At 34.9% G+C, this 13,985-nt stretch overlaps 1 protein-coding gene across 2 annotated transcripts in view; it reads left to right on the forward strand.

Moving 5' to 3' along the window:
• Positions 1-13,985, forward strand: part of DCP2 (decapping mRNA 2) — a 70,178-nt gene extending 56,193 nt beyond the window's left edge. The window contains exons 9-11 of one of the 2 annotated variants that reach the window (XM_004678374.2): positions 4-114; positions 4,503-4,554; positions 6,934-13,985. In XM_004678374.2, coding sequence (XP_004678431.1) covers positions 4-114; positions 4,503-4,554; positions 6,934-7,097 — 327 coding nt within the window. In that variant the 3' untranslated portion in view covers positions 7,098-13,985. The remainder of the gene's footprint in view (positions 1-3; positions 115-4,502; positions 4,555-6,933) is intronic. The other variant, XM_012721949.1, reaches the window with a different exon arrangement.

Here is a 13,985-nt window from a genome sequence, read left to right on the forward strand (position 1 = left end):
CAGAATCAAAGTGTGAGGGGAAATGGCAGAAAGCAGTATCAAGATTCACCTAATCAAAAGAAACGAACAAACGGAATCTACAGCCAGCAAGCCAAGCAGCAGAATCCCTTGATGGTAAGTGTTTTAGAGTCCCTATACTAAGAAGGTAGTTTCCTTTAAAAAAAAAAAAAAAGAAGAAGGTTTGTTTTTATTTATTTATGCATACAAGAACTGCAGTACAGGATAGTGATGTGGAGAGTGAGAGGATTCACCAGAGACAGTTTGACTGAAATACACTACTGAGGGGAGCAGTGAGTGAAACAGGGAAGGTCTGTCGTGCCATGTGGTTTAGCTCCTTGGCCAGGGATCAAACTCAATGCTTCAGTGGCTTCAGGTCACTTCATAGTGCTATAGCTTAACCCTTTGTGTCCAGGGAGGCCCCCTTCATGACTGTTTACATTTTTATATAGGTTGATGTAGTGTAAATTAATGAACATTTTTATGTATTTCTTAAGGAGTCTTGACTTGTGAAGCACTGTTGCATATAAGGTACTGATTGATACATGATAGTTCCCAAGAGTTTTTTTTTTTTTTTTTAAAGATTTATTTATTTATTCATACAGAACTGGGGTACAGGCCAGAGGCTCAGGGGCGGTGAGAGGCTTCACCAGAGACAGAGTGGGGAGAAGAACAGGCAGATCGACGAAGTAGAACTGGGGTACAGGCCAGAGGCTCAGGGGCGGTGAGAGGCTTCACCAGAGACAGAGTGGGGAGAAGAACAGGCAGATCGACGAAGTACACCGCTGAGGGAAGCAGCGGGCGGGCCAGGAGAGGTCTGGCTCGCCATGTGGTCTCCTCCGGGGCAGGCGGCAGGCGGGAATCGAACTCATGTGGAAGTGGCTTCAGATTCTCAGTGCTGTGCTTTAACCCTCTGCGCCACCAGGGAGGGCCCAGTTCCCAAGAGTTTTAGGGGAGATTTAGACAAAACTGATTCAGCCTGATAAACATTATAGATTTACTTTTTTTTTTTCCTTAATGGAAAAACAGAATCAAAGTGTGAGGGGAAATGGCAGAAAGCAGTATCAAGATTCACCTAATCAAAAGAAACGAACAAACGGAATCTACAGCCAGCAAGCCAAGCAGCAGAATCCCTTGATGGTAAGTGTTTTAGAGTCCCTATACTAAGAAGGTAGTTTCCTTTAAAAAAAAAAAAAAAGAAGAAGGTTTGTTTTTATTTATTTATGCAATGGGGATGTAGGCCAGAAGTGTGTGTGTGGGTATTTTGGGGAGGATTCACCAGAGAAAGAGTTGGAATCTACAGAAATACACTGCTGAGGGGAGCAGCGGTCAAGACAGGAGAGTTCTGCTGTACCATATGGGTTAGCTCCCTGTCCAGGGATCACACTCATGTTACAGTGACTGTTGATAGCTTCACAGTGCTGTAACTTTAAACCCTATGCCACCAGGGAGGAAGGTCTCTGGTAGTTTCTGTTTTTTAAGAGCAAGGCAAGGACATTTTTAATAAGCACATTGATGTCAATTTGCATTGTTCTTTATTTGACATAATAAACGATTTTTATAGAGCAAAACTGTACACTATTCACACACTAAAATCTCCTTGGCTAGTGTAAATTACAGGTTTGTAACATTGATTCAATTGCATATTTAACCTTGGCTTTTTTTGTGGGGGTATTTATTTTAATATGAAGACAGTGTGGCATTAGTCCTGTTTTCTAGAGCAATATCTTGGCCACTATTGTATATTTTCCTAGAGTCTATTATTTTAGAAGTTAAAAGTTTGTAAGACCATCACAATATGGTTTTTTCCTGTTAGGTGTTAGAACTCAGAAAGTTAAATACAGCCAGTACTGTAGTCATTAGAATAAACCTTGAGACAAGCAATTGTAAGCATTTCAAAGCATTTATTTCCATTTTCTTTGTATTCCAGAAATTAATTTATAGTGATCTCCTTTGCTTACCTTTTCTATTAAGTATTGATATCTATGTGTAGAATTTTCTTATGATAGCACCGCCAATTGTTTTTTCTTCAACAGTGGGTGTTAATGGTAATTTCAAGTTTTTAGCAAAAACAATTTACCTGAATTCCCTAGGTGCTATTAATTTAATGTGGGGGTGCATTGATTCCACTAGCAAATACATGTTAAAGATCAGTTAATGCTCATGCCCTTCACTAGTACTATACTTCTACTCTGGTAGAAATAGTGATTAAAAATAAAGAAGATAGTCTTACTAGATGGTCAAATGGCTTTTAATTTTAATTTCATCATCTGTCCATTACAAAATGATAAAAATCATTTCTTAATATGTAAATTTAACCCCTTACTAATAAAAATCTCTGGGGCTTATAGGGATGCTTCATAAGTAACTCTCAAGTAGAAGAAACTGAGAGAAGTAAACATGTAGTATAATGAAAGAATGTACATTAAAATAGGATATGAATTTTTTGTGTCAGACTGGCAAAAGTAAATATGATATCCACATGTGTATTATTGAATGTATTAGCGACACTTAAAAATTAGTAACTGGTATAGCTTTTTGGAGAGAAGTTTGGAGTTTTAGAAGAAATAGTTCTCATTTTGTTTCCCTGAAGAGAATAGTTAAACCAGTAATCTTTTTAACAATGGAAACTATCTACATATTGAAAAAGATAATATTAAATTCGATCTTGTAAATACATGCAATAGATTACTATGTAGTTATTGAAAACAGTGCTATAGATTTGTATTATGGAATATATTCATAATGCATTCAAAACGTAGAGTATATAAAAATCACAATGTGAGATGTCACGCCCACCTCTGTTACATGATTACCACCAAAAAAAACAGGAGTTAATAAGTGTTATAGAATCTTAGAAAGTGGGAAACTGCTGTGCATTGTTGTTGAGACTTGTAAATTAATGAAATTTTTGTGAAAAATATGGAGAGTTCTTCAAATCAGAGTATCATATGATTAAGAATTTCTGCGTCTGGTACTTAAAAAGATTCTTGCTTTTGCACGTTTCTTGCATTATTTGCAATAACCAAGGCATGGAAGCAAGCTAACTATACATTAATGGAAGAATAAAGAAAATGACACACACACAAGACTAGTATTCAGCCAGAAAAATAGAAAATCCTGTAGTTTGTGATTGCATGGATAGATCTTGAAGTTTTATACTAAATGAAATAAAAGAAAGACAAATGCTCTTGTCTTTCTGTGTGTGGAATCTGTTTAAATAAAAATAAGCAAACAGGCCCTCCCTGGTGGCGCAGCGGGTTAAAGCACTGCACTGAGAAGCTAAAGCCACTTCCGCATGAGTTCAAATCCCGCCTGCCCAGGAGGAGACCACATGGCGAGGCAGACCTCTCCTGACCCGCCCACTGCTCCCCTCAGCAGTGTACCTCGTCCATCTGCCTGTTCTGCTCCCCGCTCTGTCTCTGGTGAAGCCTCTCACCGCCCCTGAGCCTCTGGCCTGTACCCCAGTTCTGTATGTACAAATAAATAAATCTTTAAAAAAAAAAAATAAGCAAACAAAACAGCTTATTGATAGAGCCAATTAGTGGTTGCCAGGAAGAGGGTATAGACAAAATGTGTGAAAGATGTTAAAAGGTACAAACTTTAATTAAAAATGCATCCTGGAGATGACTTCGTGATGAATATAGTTAATAAATATAACTTGAAAATTGCTAAAAGAATAAATCTTAGAGGTTCTCATTATAAGGAAACATGTTTTAACTGTATGGTAATGGCTATCAATTCGACTTATTGAGGTGATTATTTCAGTGTATACAAATATGAAGTTACGTTGCATACCTGAAACTAATGTAATGTCACATTACATTAGTAATGTTATTAGTAATAATATCAATTATATCTCAATAAAGAAAGCTTATAGAATAGTTTTAAATAATTTCACTGAAATGTTAAACAGTTACATAACAATACACTCACATATCAGAAAAATAGCTGGAAAATATGGACTTGAATATTTGCTTTTCTTTTTTTAATTTTTAAAATTTATTCGTACAGAACTGGAATACAGGCCAGAGGTGCAGGGGTTGTGCGAGGATTCACCAGAGACAGAGTGGGGAGCAGAACAGGCTGACTGAGGAAGTACACTGCTGAGGGGAGCAGCGGGCCAGTCAGGAGAGGTCTACTGCTCCATGTGGTCACCTCCGGGGCAGGCAGGGATCGAACTCATGCAGAAGTGGCTTAAGCTTCTTAATGCTGTGCTTTAACCCACAGCGCCACCAGTGAGGGCCACTGGAATGTTAATAGTAATATCTCTAGGTCGAGAAATTCTCTGGTTGTTTGTATATTGTATGTGTAATCAAGAACTAAAAGATGTTTTAGACTAAAAAAAAAAAAAGAAAATAGAAAGTACTAATGAGAAAACAGGATGGTGATTTTATCCTGATTTTTAAAATTTTCTTTCTGAGAAATTTGATACTACACCCACATTTATGAAACATGAAATAACTAGAAATGGTGTGTTGTGTGTGTGTTTGTTTTCTAAATAGAAATGTGAAAAAAAACTCCACCCACGAAAACTTCAGGATAATTTTGAAACAGGCAAGTCATTTTCTTTTTAAAATCTCTGCCTTGTGGGGTTTGGTTTTACATAGATTTGAATTTTGTGGACTACTTTATGATGAACTGTAATAATTAATAAATTGCAGATGTTTTGTAAAGAGAGTTCGTATGTGTAGTGAAGCTTTATGAAACTGGCTATAGTGAATTTACTTAAATGATCAAGATGAATTTGTGCTTTTAACATACTATTTTGTGAATATTAAGCCTTTCTGGTTGTGCATGAATATTGTAAATAAATAATTACTTAAGGCTTAGTGGAAAAGTATAGTAAAAGCAAGGAGACCTCATTCTCATGTGGATGTAGGGGGAGGGATAACTTCAGAAGGGTAATGGTTTCCTGACTTAGGGGCTAATGATCAACTATTTAAAGTGCTTAATAAGGATAACTTTTATTAAAATGATTTGAAAGTTCTCCGTAGTTAAGAAGAGTAGTGTATTAGTGTATTGGATACTAATACCAGGAATGTAGAAAGTTCCTTTTTAGTAATGATTTAATACATGTTATTTAGGAGTGCAATAGACTATATTTTCCTTAGGTAATATTTCAAGCTATGTGAGTTCCCTTGCAGTTGATAAGCATGTATTCACACTGTCATATGGAAAAGTCTAAGAAATAAAAAAAAGCATCACATTCATAATTCTTTTCTAACAGTACTACATGGCTTAAGCAAGATTAAAGCTATCTTGGCCCTCCCTGATGGCACAGTGGGTTGAAGAGCAGCATTAATAAGCTATCCATAGCCCTGCAGCACAAGTTCGATCCCTGGCCAGGGAGGTGACCCATATGATGAGGCAAACCTCTCTTGACCCACCCACTGCTCCCTTTAGCAGTGTATTTCAGTACATCTGCCCTGTTCTGCTCCCTACTTTGGTGAATCCCCCATACCTTTGGTCTGTACCCCAGTTCTTGTATGTATAAGTAAATAAACTCATAAATAAAAAAAGATAAAAGCCATCTTAAAAGGGATCCCTTTTTGGGGAAAGTTATGGTTATCTATGAAAGAATAGATTAGTGCTTTAACCCACAGCACCACCGGGGAGGGCCACTGGAATGTTAATAGTAATATCTCTGGGTTGAGAAATTCTCTGGTTGTTTGTATATTGTACATGTAATCAAGAACTAAAAGATGTTTTAGACTAAAAAAAAGAAAATAGAAAGTACTAATGAGAAAACAGGATGGTGATTTTATCCTGATTTTTAAAATTTTCTTTCTGAGTTATAGGATTATTTTTTAAATGATTTTTTCATTTATGCATACAAGAACTGGGGTCTAGGCCTGAGGTGTGGGGGTGTTGAGAGGATTTATTAGAGTCAGTGGGGAACAGAACAAGCAGATCGACTGAAATACACTACTGAGGGAAGCAGCAGGCGGGACAGAAGAGGTCTACTGTGCCAGGTGGGTCAGTTCCTTGACTGAGGGTTGAATTTGTGCTGTTATGGCTGTAGAGAGCTTCATAATGCTATGCTTTAACAACCCTTGCACTACTAGGCCCCCCACTCCTTCCCCTCCGCCCCCTAAAGTTTCCTTAATGGATTTTTGTGGATATTGGGGAAATGATAGGCTGATACTAAATCAAGTCACCATAAGTTCAGAATTCCATCATTTCACAAAATCTTTATTGAACAGAAGCCACTGTTTAGGATCATTAAAGGAGGTACACTATAACTTAGTACATCCTTAGTTGGGTATTATATGAGTGTAAAAATGAATTTATTTTGAGAAAGAAGTATAAAAGGATTCTTGTCCTGGGGAACCCCATTTCAGACCTTTTTTTTTGCCTTAGTCTCTTGGTGTCCATTCCAAATCTACTTTACTGGTCAGTCCTTGCTCTACTTAAAAAAAAAAAAAAAATCCGTATAAGCTGGAGTATGATATAATTTTGAGAACTTGGGGTTTTCTTTATCCTTTCTTTTCTTTGCTATACCAATTTGATACCTGAAGGTTTGGTAAACTCAACTTTATTTTTCTAGAATTGAAATCTTAGCAAATCTTCTCATTGTAATTTTTATGATACCTGATACCTACACTTTGATTTATGTAAAAGGTTCCCATTACTTGGGCACAAAAAATACAAACATGTGATTAGACAAAGATATAGTGATTTTGAAAGAAAGCAAATGTTAAGGATGTCAAAATAAAGAATGAGGTTAAGATTTTAAATGTTTGTATGAAAATTAGCAATAATAGTGTAGAAATTCATTTAATTCAGAAATTTAGTTAAGTGAATGGAAAATATCTTGATCATTCTACAAAGATTTAGAGCATTAAGAGTTAAAATATATATATTAACCATGAAGAATTTTATAACCAGGGTGAAGGACAGTGGTTTTTTTCTTTTTCTTATTTTTTTGAACAGATGCTGTATATGACTTACCTTGCTCCGGTGAAGACCAGTTGCTAGAACATGCAGAGGGGCAGTCTATGGCATGTAATGGACATTGCAAGTTCCCGTTTTCATCCAGAGCCTTTTTGAGTTTCAAATTTGACCATAATGCTATAATGAAAATACTGGACCTCTGATAGCAACAGCTTTATTGTGGAAGCCTGTGATCAAAGACTTGTTGCATTTGAGTGGGTGTCTCTTTGAGCCTCACCTTTCTCAGGTGTTTTAAAGCAATGCAGAGAGAGTAGCAAGAAACACGAGTTTGCACTGTAAATGTAATTGTAATCTTTCATACAGACATACCTTCTCAGTGTTTAGCTTTTGAATTTAAGTTGGCTGTTTGGAGGGCATTTCTTTTTTCTGTGTGATTGTGGATTTCATTTGTATTTTGATCAGAAAAAAGTAGTGTTATTGTCATCAAGAGCCAAATTAATGAGGATGCTGTGTTTACCCATAACAGTGATTGTAATAGTTATCTTACATTGAACTTTTTAGAAGGAACTTAAAATACATAGTTTTCGAATGAACACATTGCTGAAATGTCATGGAAGCAAAAGATCGCAGATCAGCTGCTATAGTGGCATTTTGTATATTTCTCTTTTTCTAACTTTGTAAATTCTCTAATCCCCTGCTTTTTTTTTTTTTTTTGAAAGATTTTGTTGAAAGATTTTCTTAAGGGCCTGTACCTGCTAAGTAATGTTCCTGTTGTTAAGACGAACTCTTAGCACAGCATTGGAAGACAAAATCTTCAGATTGCAGAGGGGCTGAACCTGGTGGGGGGTGGATGGTATTATTTGAAATTGTGATTCACAAGTGAGAAAACCTGATACACAGCTGAAAAGAGGGGAGCAAAGAGCAAGAAGTCTGGCCCTCAGCAATAGCTATGGTCATGTCTTTTTACCTTACTGCTGCTGCTGACCTGTTTGTATTGTACAATAATTTTGTTCTTGTGAAAATGTATCCTGTATTACAGTGTGTAAAACTGACCTTGTAAGATAACTACATTGCATCTCAATGTTGATCTCTGGAAACTGATACCCACAAGGTTCCAATTTGCAGTAGTAGCAGAGACTGACAAGCTTTTATTTACATGCTGAAGCTCCTGGTGGAGCAGGAAGGGAATGGGTATGCAGTTTACCAACTACAAGTTAAATTTTTCACTTGCAGAGGACCAGAAGAACATGGAAGCATCATATATAACTTACAGTGAGGAATGTGTTTTTCTCGTTCAGGATTCTTAACATCCAAATATGGATGGCAGTGCCCATCTTTAAGAAAGATTTCAGCTCTAACTGAGGACAATCATCAGGGCTTTAATAAGGAGACCTTAATGTTTGGGCTGCTTCTGACCTCATTGAAGGTATTTCTTTGTAAGGTGGGACATTGGGGGAATGTGTGAGCATATGCATGTGTGTGCATCTGTCAGGTGAGTTTTAAAAAATCTTTTCTTTACATGTGGTATCCACAAAATATATATCTCTGCTTGTAAATTTTATTGGGGAAATCTTTATTCTGTACACATAGCTTATTTAATAGGGGTTTTATTTAACCCAGTAGACTTTTCAAAAGAAGTGCTATTGTGAGGAATTCACTTGGTATTGCTTCTCATTGGCTTTTAAATGGTTTGATTTTTAAAAGAGAAATTCTATTTATTAATAAAAGTGTCACCCTCTTGGTGCTAAGCAGGAGAATTCACAACAACAGCAGAACTTTTTGAATTAGGTTATTCCCAAATCCTGCGTCTTTCAATGTGACAAAATCGTGAATCTTTTCTGTAACTTTACAAAATGCGTTATATTATTGTGTTTGGAAGCTCTTACTGTTTTTATGGCTACCTTGGCTTGGGTCTACCTTATAATTAGTCCCAGCATTCCAGTTTTGTTAAAAGTGAAAACTTAGTTTGCCTGACAGGTAAATCGTTTTCACTAGTTTACTGTCACCTGTAAGCATTTAGTTTGTGGTGATTTCTGTGTGTGTTTTTTGAGTACCCAGTCTTTTTGGTGCCCAGTGTTGAATCTTTCAGCTTTTAGTGCTAAAAAGCAAAGGGCATTAGAGTTTGTTACCAGAAGTAAATCCTAATTCGAGCTTTTTTAAGAACCAACAAGTTTTCTCTTTTTAGCAGTCTAACTGACTGCTGCTTCATTTATGCACTTGGAACAAAATAAGGGTATTGTTGAGAGGGGATTTTGGTAACTTGAGGCTTTGGCTCTCTTGTCAATTTGAGATTAAAAAAAATTAAGAGACGTTATATAGTTTATGATGTAACTTAACTATGCAGAAAATATGTAAGTTGCATGTACCTGTTTTATGTACATTTACTGAAGTACATAAAAAGTACATATTCCTTTGAAGCTGTGTATTATTTTCTCAAAGTTTATGTGACTTTGAGAAGGGTCAGGCTTAGCACAGAACTGGATTTCTCTTTTGAGAAATTTTAGCATGTTTTGAAGAAGCAAGGGTGTGCTGAATATGCAATAATTTCCTTCTGTGTGCTGCATGCATTTTAAGAAACTAGAACAGTATTTGTGTTAGCTTGTGTTTTTTGTCTTTGAGAGAACTGTTTCTTTAAATTTACTTTTTAAAATGTTTTTATGTTCCAGCCTTATATATTACAAGTTTCTAGTGCACTGTGAATCTTTTTTTTTTTTTAATTTTGCAGGTGCTTTTATGTATGACTTTAATGATTTGTAAAATGTCAATGAATTGTTTGTGTATTTAACCATTATGATCCACAATGGGTTTAGTTTACATGCTTTTACAAGTTTTTGTTAGAAATATAAATGAGTGGTTTTAGTTATTTCAAACAGATGCTCTCCTGAACATGAACATATGGAGAGGTCTGAGAACCTAATAGAACTCTTTTAGCTTGGGTAACATTTGATTGAAGATGTTTGAATATTAGTTGGATTTTTGTGTTAAAAGACAAGTCTCCTGTGTTGCCCAAGGAATTATGGCCACTGCTTGATGCTTTGAGCTTTGAATATCCTTATTTTTCTAGTAAATATCTGTAAGTATAGATATGTAGATGTATAGCAAAATAAATCTTATGCTATAAAATAGGGTTGGTACTTCTTTTAAAGCTTTAATAGTTTGTGAGTAATACAAAATAAAAAGAACTCAAATCTGAGTGAATAACATCTTTTCCATGGGGACCAGCATATTGTAGTGGTCTTTAGAAATGTACGTGTATGCATTAAAAACATTTCATTACTTCTTCCCTCATTTACTTTTATTTGGGGTGGATGTCTCAAAAATTAGTTAATTTGAAGAATAAGGAACAAAGTCATAAAAATCAAATGTTTTGTGAGTTTATTTTACTTATCATATTAGTATCTCCTGGTTTTTATGTTTATATGCATCAGACTTCCTTCTGCCTCCTAGGATATTTTGTTTTGATTCTTATCTGTTGTGTGTTCTCTGAGGCAATATTTTCTTAGCATATTACTAGCAGTTACAGGTCAGACTCACTTTTTCTGACTGAGAGAAACAGGAGTTACCCAATCATTTTGATTTTTTTAAGTCTGGAGGAAGGGTCAGTCACATCATTGTATCTTTAGATTAGTGATAAGCAGGAGAGTCTTAGAAGGTATCAAGAGGGAACTGGTTTTTCTAAACCTTTATTTCTCATAGCTTGTCAGTAAGCATAATTCTGCAGTAAGTCCTAAGACTTTAGTATGCATTTGTATAGTTGCCAAAATCCTAGAAATGAAATTATGGTAGACTTTCTCGACATCTTTTTCTTCCTAGAATTGGCATTGTTTTTCAAATTTGTGGTACTGTGCTGTAAAGATGGCAGATTGCAAATAGGTAATAAAGTCTCTGTTGCTTTCACAGTAGAGTTTTGGATTGCATTTTCTAAAAAACAGAGTAGAGTATTATTTTAGAACAAAGTGTCCTGAAAGAAAAAGAATGGCTATCATTTTTGAGCAAAGAGAATGTAAGATTTTTAGATTAGTATGTGTAACATTTACTAATCATTTACAATCTCTGGATAAAAGCCCATTTTCTCTAAGTACAGTTGCCAGGGAATCCGTTAATTCTAAAGTATATTTTCTCAATTTTTAAAGGCCTCTGAGTGGGAGTCAAGTTCATCCTGTGCTGATACAAATCCAATCATATTGAAGTGCAGTTGCTTTCCTATTAGGTGGGTAACACATAGCATGCACAGCCATAGTCAGGCCTCTGTGTGTAGTAACCGGTTCACGTGGTAGCTATACATTTGAGTGTGATCCAGTCCTTTCCTTTAGACAAATAGCATTTATTATTGAAAGAGTAATCTCTAGTTAGGGAAGGATAAAATTAACTCTCATGCATGGACTTGGACTTGAAGGGTTGACTTCTACTAGCTTAGTTGATCAAGCCTTCAACGTAAGTATAAAGAAATGTAAAGAAAGAACTAATAAAAGTATGGAAGTTTTCTGGAATGTTCTAATTAAATATTTAATCTGGGTCCCCAAGTTAATGAAATCACTCGTTAAGAGATTCCATTTTCATGGGTCATCTTCTGTGGTAGCAGAGGACCATCTAGCTCTGGTTTAGATTGAAAGCACAATCTAAAGGAAAGTAACCTTAACAAGATGCTTGTATTTAGCTTTGTATTGTTGTCAAGTGTTCTGTAGGAAAGGGATTAAATGAGAATCAGTTGCCTAACTTTGTCCTACATGGGCCCTCCTCTTAGTGGATTTTAGACATTTGGTTTAGTGGAAGAAGGATAAGCCCCTGATACATGTTTACTGCTTTTTTAGTGGAAGGGTTTGTACAGATGGTTGGATCTTATTTAGGTGTAGGCCTCTGTTGAGTGCTGTTTGAAGACCTAGTAATTCTTAATCCTTTTTCTTGGTGGTTTACCAGGAAGACATTAAATGCTTTACCCTGCAACTTTGTTTTTGTTTTTTTTCCTTTCCTTTGTACTGTATTTCTGTGGTGACTCTACCACTGTGGGAATTTGTGGGTGGTGATCATGTAGTACTATCCAGATGATCTCACTTTGACCCTTTCTGCAACAATTAGATAGTGTAGCTGTGAACACCATTGCTATTTTGAGTTTGTGAATGTAGTTGTCCAATTGGTTTAGGAACAATGAAAATTCTTTTGGGTTCTAAAAAACGAGCAGTGTTTCGATGGTCTTCAGTTTTCAAGAGTTCTTAGTTTACATGCTTACATTGTGGACTTCCTAAGATAGAAAGTGTGTTTGAATTTAATCTCTTAACCCTCCAAATCCTCAGATTTCAACAATCTGTAGCTATAAACTATGGTGTAAAACATTTTGACCACAATCTGTATTGATAGTCATTTCTCAAGTTTTAAAGAATTAGTTCTTTGTAAGAATTAGTTCTGTAGCTATTATCTTTGTAAGATAATAGCTTGACTTATGCTGTTGTGATACTTATGAGTAGAAAAGGGATGGCAGCATGTAAAAGCAAAAACTCTCAATGGTGGCAATAGCAAGTTCTTGCAGTTTAGTTGGTTAGATGTGTTAAATTTTGAAAAAAAAAAAAAAAAATCAGTAGCCACAGACTTAAACTCTTCCTGTAACATTGAATTTGCAACAAGAAACAGAAAAATTTGCAAGAGATTCTTATGCATTTCACGACTGTCCTAGAGCATATGTTTGTTCAATTTAGATTTATGGTTGGATCTTGGACAAATACCATTTAATTTTAAATGCAAGTTTCCAAAGAACTGAGTCTTTGATTTTACTTCTCTGCTCATTTTTCCCTTCTGTTTGGACAGGAGACAGCTAACCTGGCTTCCATTTTACAAACTTTTCTTCAATAACATATAGAGAAGGGAAATAAAGCCATGAACTTTTTGTATATATGTATTCTTACAAAAGTTTATTAGCTAACTATCTTTAAAAGTTTATCTTTGGTAAATATTAATTATCCTATATCCACATACAATTCAGATTTTAAATTATCTGTTGGCTTTAAAGAAGATTTTAAAACAATCCTATGATTAATCAAATGGAATGTATTAGCTATCTTAAGTCTTCTTTTGTAAGATAATTTTTCATCTAATCAAAATAAGGATATACAGTGTAGTTTGATAGGAAAAGGCAAATTAATTTGTTCTTCTTAATACCCTGCCTATTTTCAAAAAAGATTTGAAGTTTTGTTTTTTTTTAAATGCTATGGAGACTATAGTAGGTTTTAGTCTGAAAAAGTTGAAGATATGTGTATAGAGTTATGTTAAGCAAATTTTTTTGAGATTTATATCAAAATATGATAGAAAATGATGAAATGATTTTACTATAAAGTACATATTTAGTTGAAAAATACTTTTCAGTGCAAATGTGATAAATAGAATATAAACTTTAATCAGTAGTCATTTGTTTTATGTGAAATGATTTTAACATTTAATTTTTTCCCCTTAACTATAGCAGTGTTTTATTATTATTTCTAGAATATTTTAGTGTTTTGAGAGAGATAAATAAACCAGTGGAATAATTCTGCCAATGTTGGTACTGGAGTATTTGTGCTGGTCTTGGTTAATCATCAATGAATAGGAAGAGCAGAAAAAGAATATCCCTTTCACCTCCATATACCTGTCAAGATGTCAGATCACATTGTAATGATAAGAATTGATACCTTTAGACTATATTAATTGTGTTTCTGGATTTATTTTACATTCTGGTTGAAAAATAGCTTTGTCTTTTTCCCTTATTGTTAATGAAAGGATAAAGACTGAATTTCACCTACATTGTGTGACTGTCATAAAAATAAAGGATTTTCAGTGAGTTATATTTGTAAATTGGGAGTCACAATGTTACAGGATGACTACACTTCCAGAGATTAGAAATGCCAGCTGTATTCTTCACTGAAAGTGAACAAAGTACTGTGTCTTAGAAAGTTTTTTGATGTAAATGATACCAGTTTAGAATTAAAAAAGACCTTTTCTTTTATAAAATGTAATTTCAATAATGGGAGGTTTCCTTTGTATTTTAAAACATTTCTATATTTGATTGTTCAAATGCTGGTTTTCTGTAAAACATCCTATTTAGACTGTAGTGCAACATCAATAAA

The sequence above is a fragment of the Condylura cristata genome, unplaced genomic scaffold (assembly GCF_000260355.1).
Source record: "Condylura cristata isolate star-nosed mole 26May11 unplaced genomic scaffold, ConCri1.0 scaffold00007, whole genome shotgun sequence".
Taxonomy (NCBI): domain Eukaryota; kingdom Metazoa; phylum Chordata; class Mammalia; order Eulipotyphla; family Talpidae; genus Condylura; species Condylura cristata.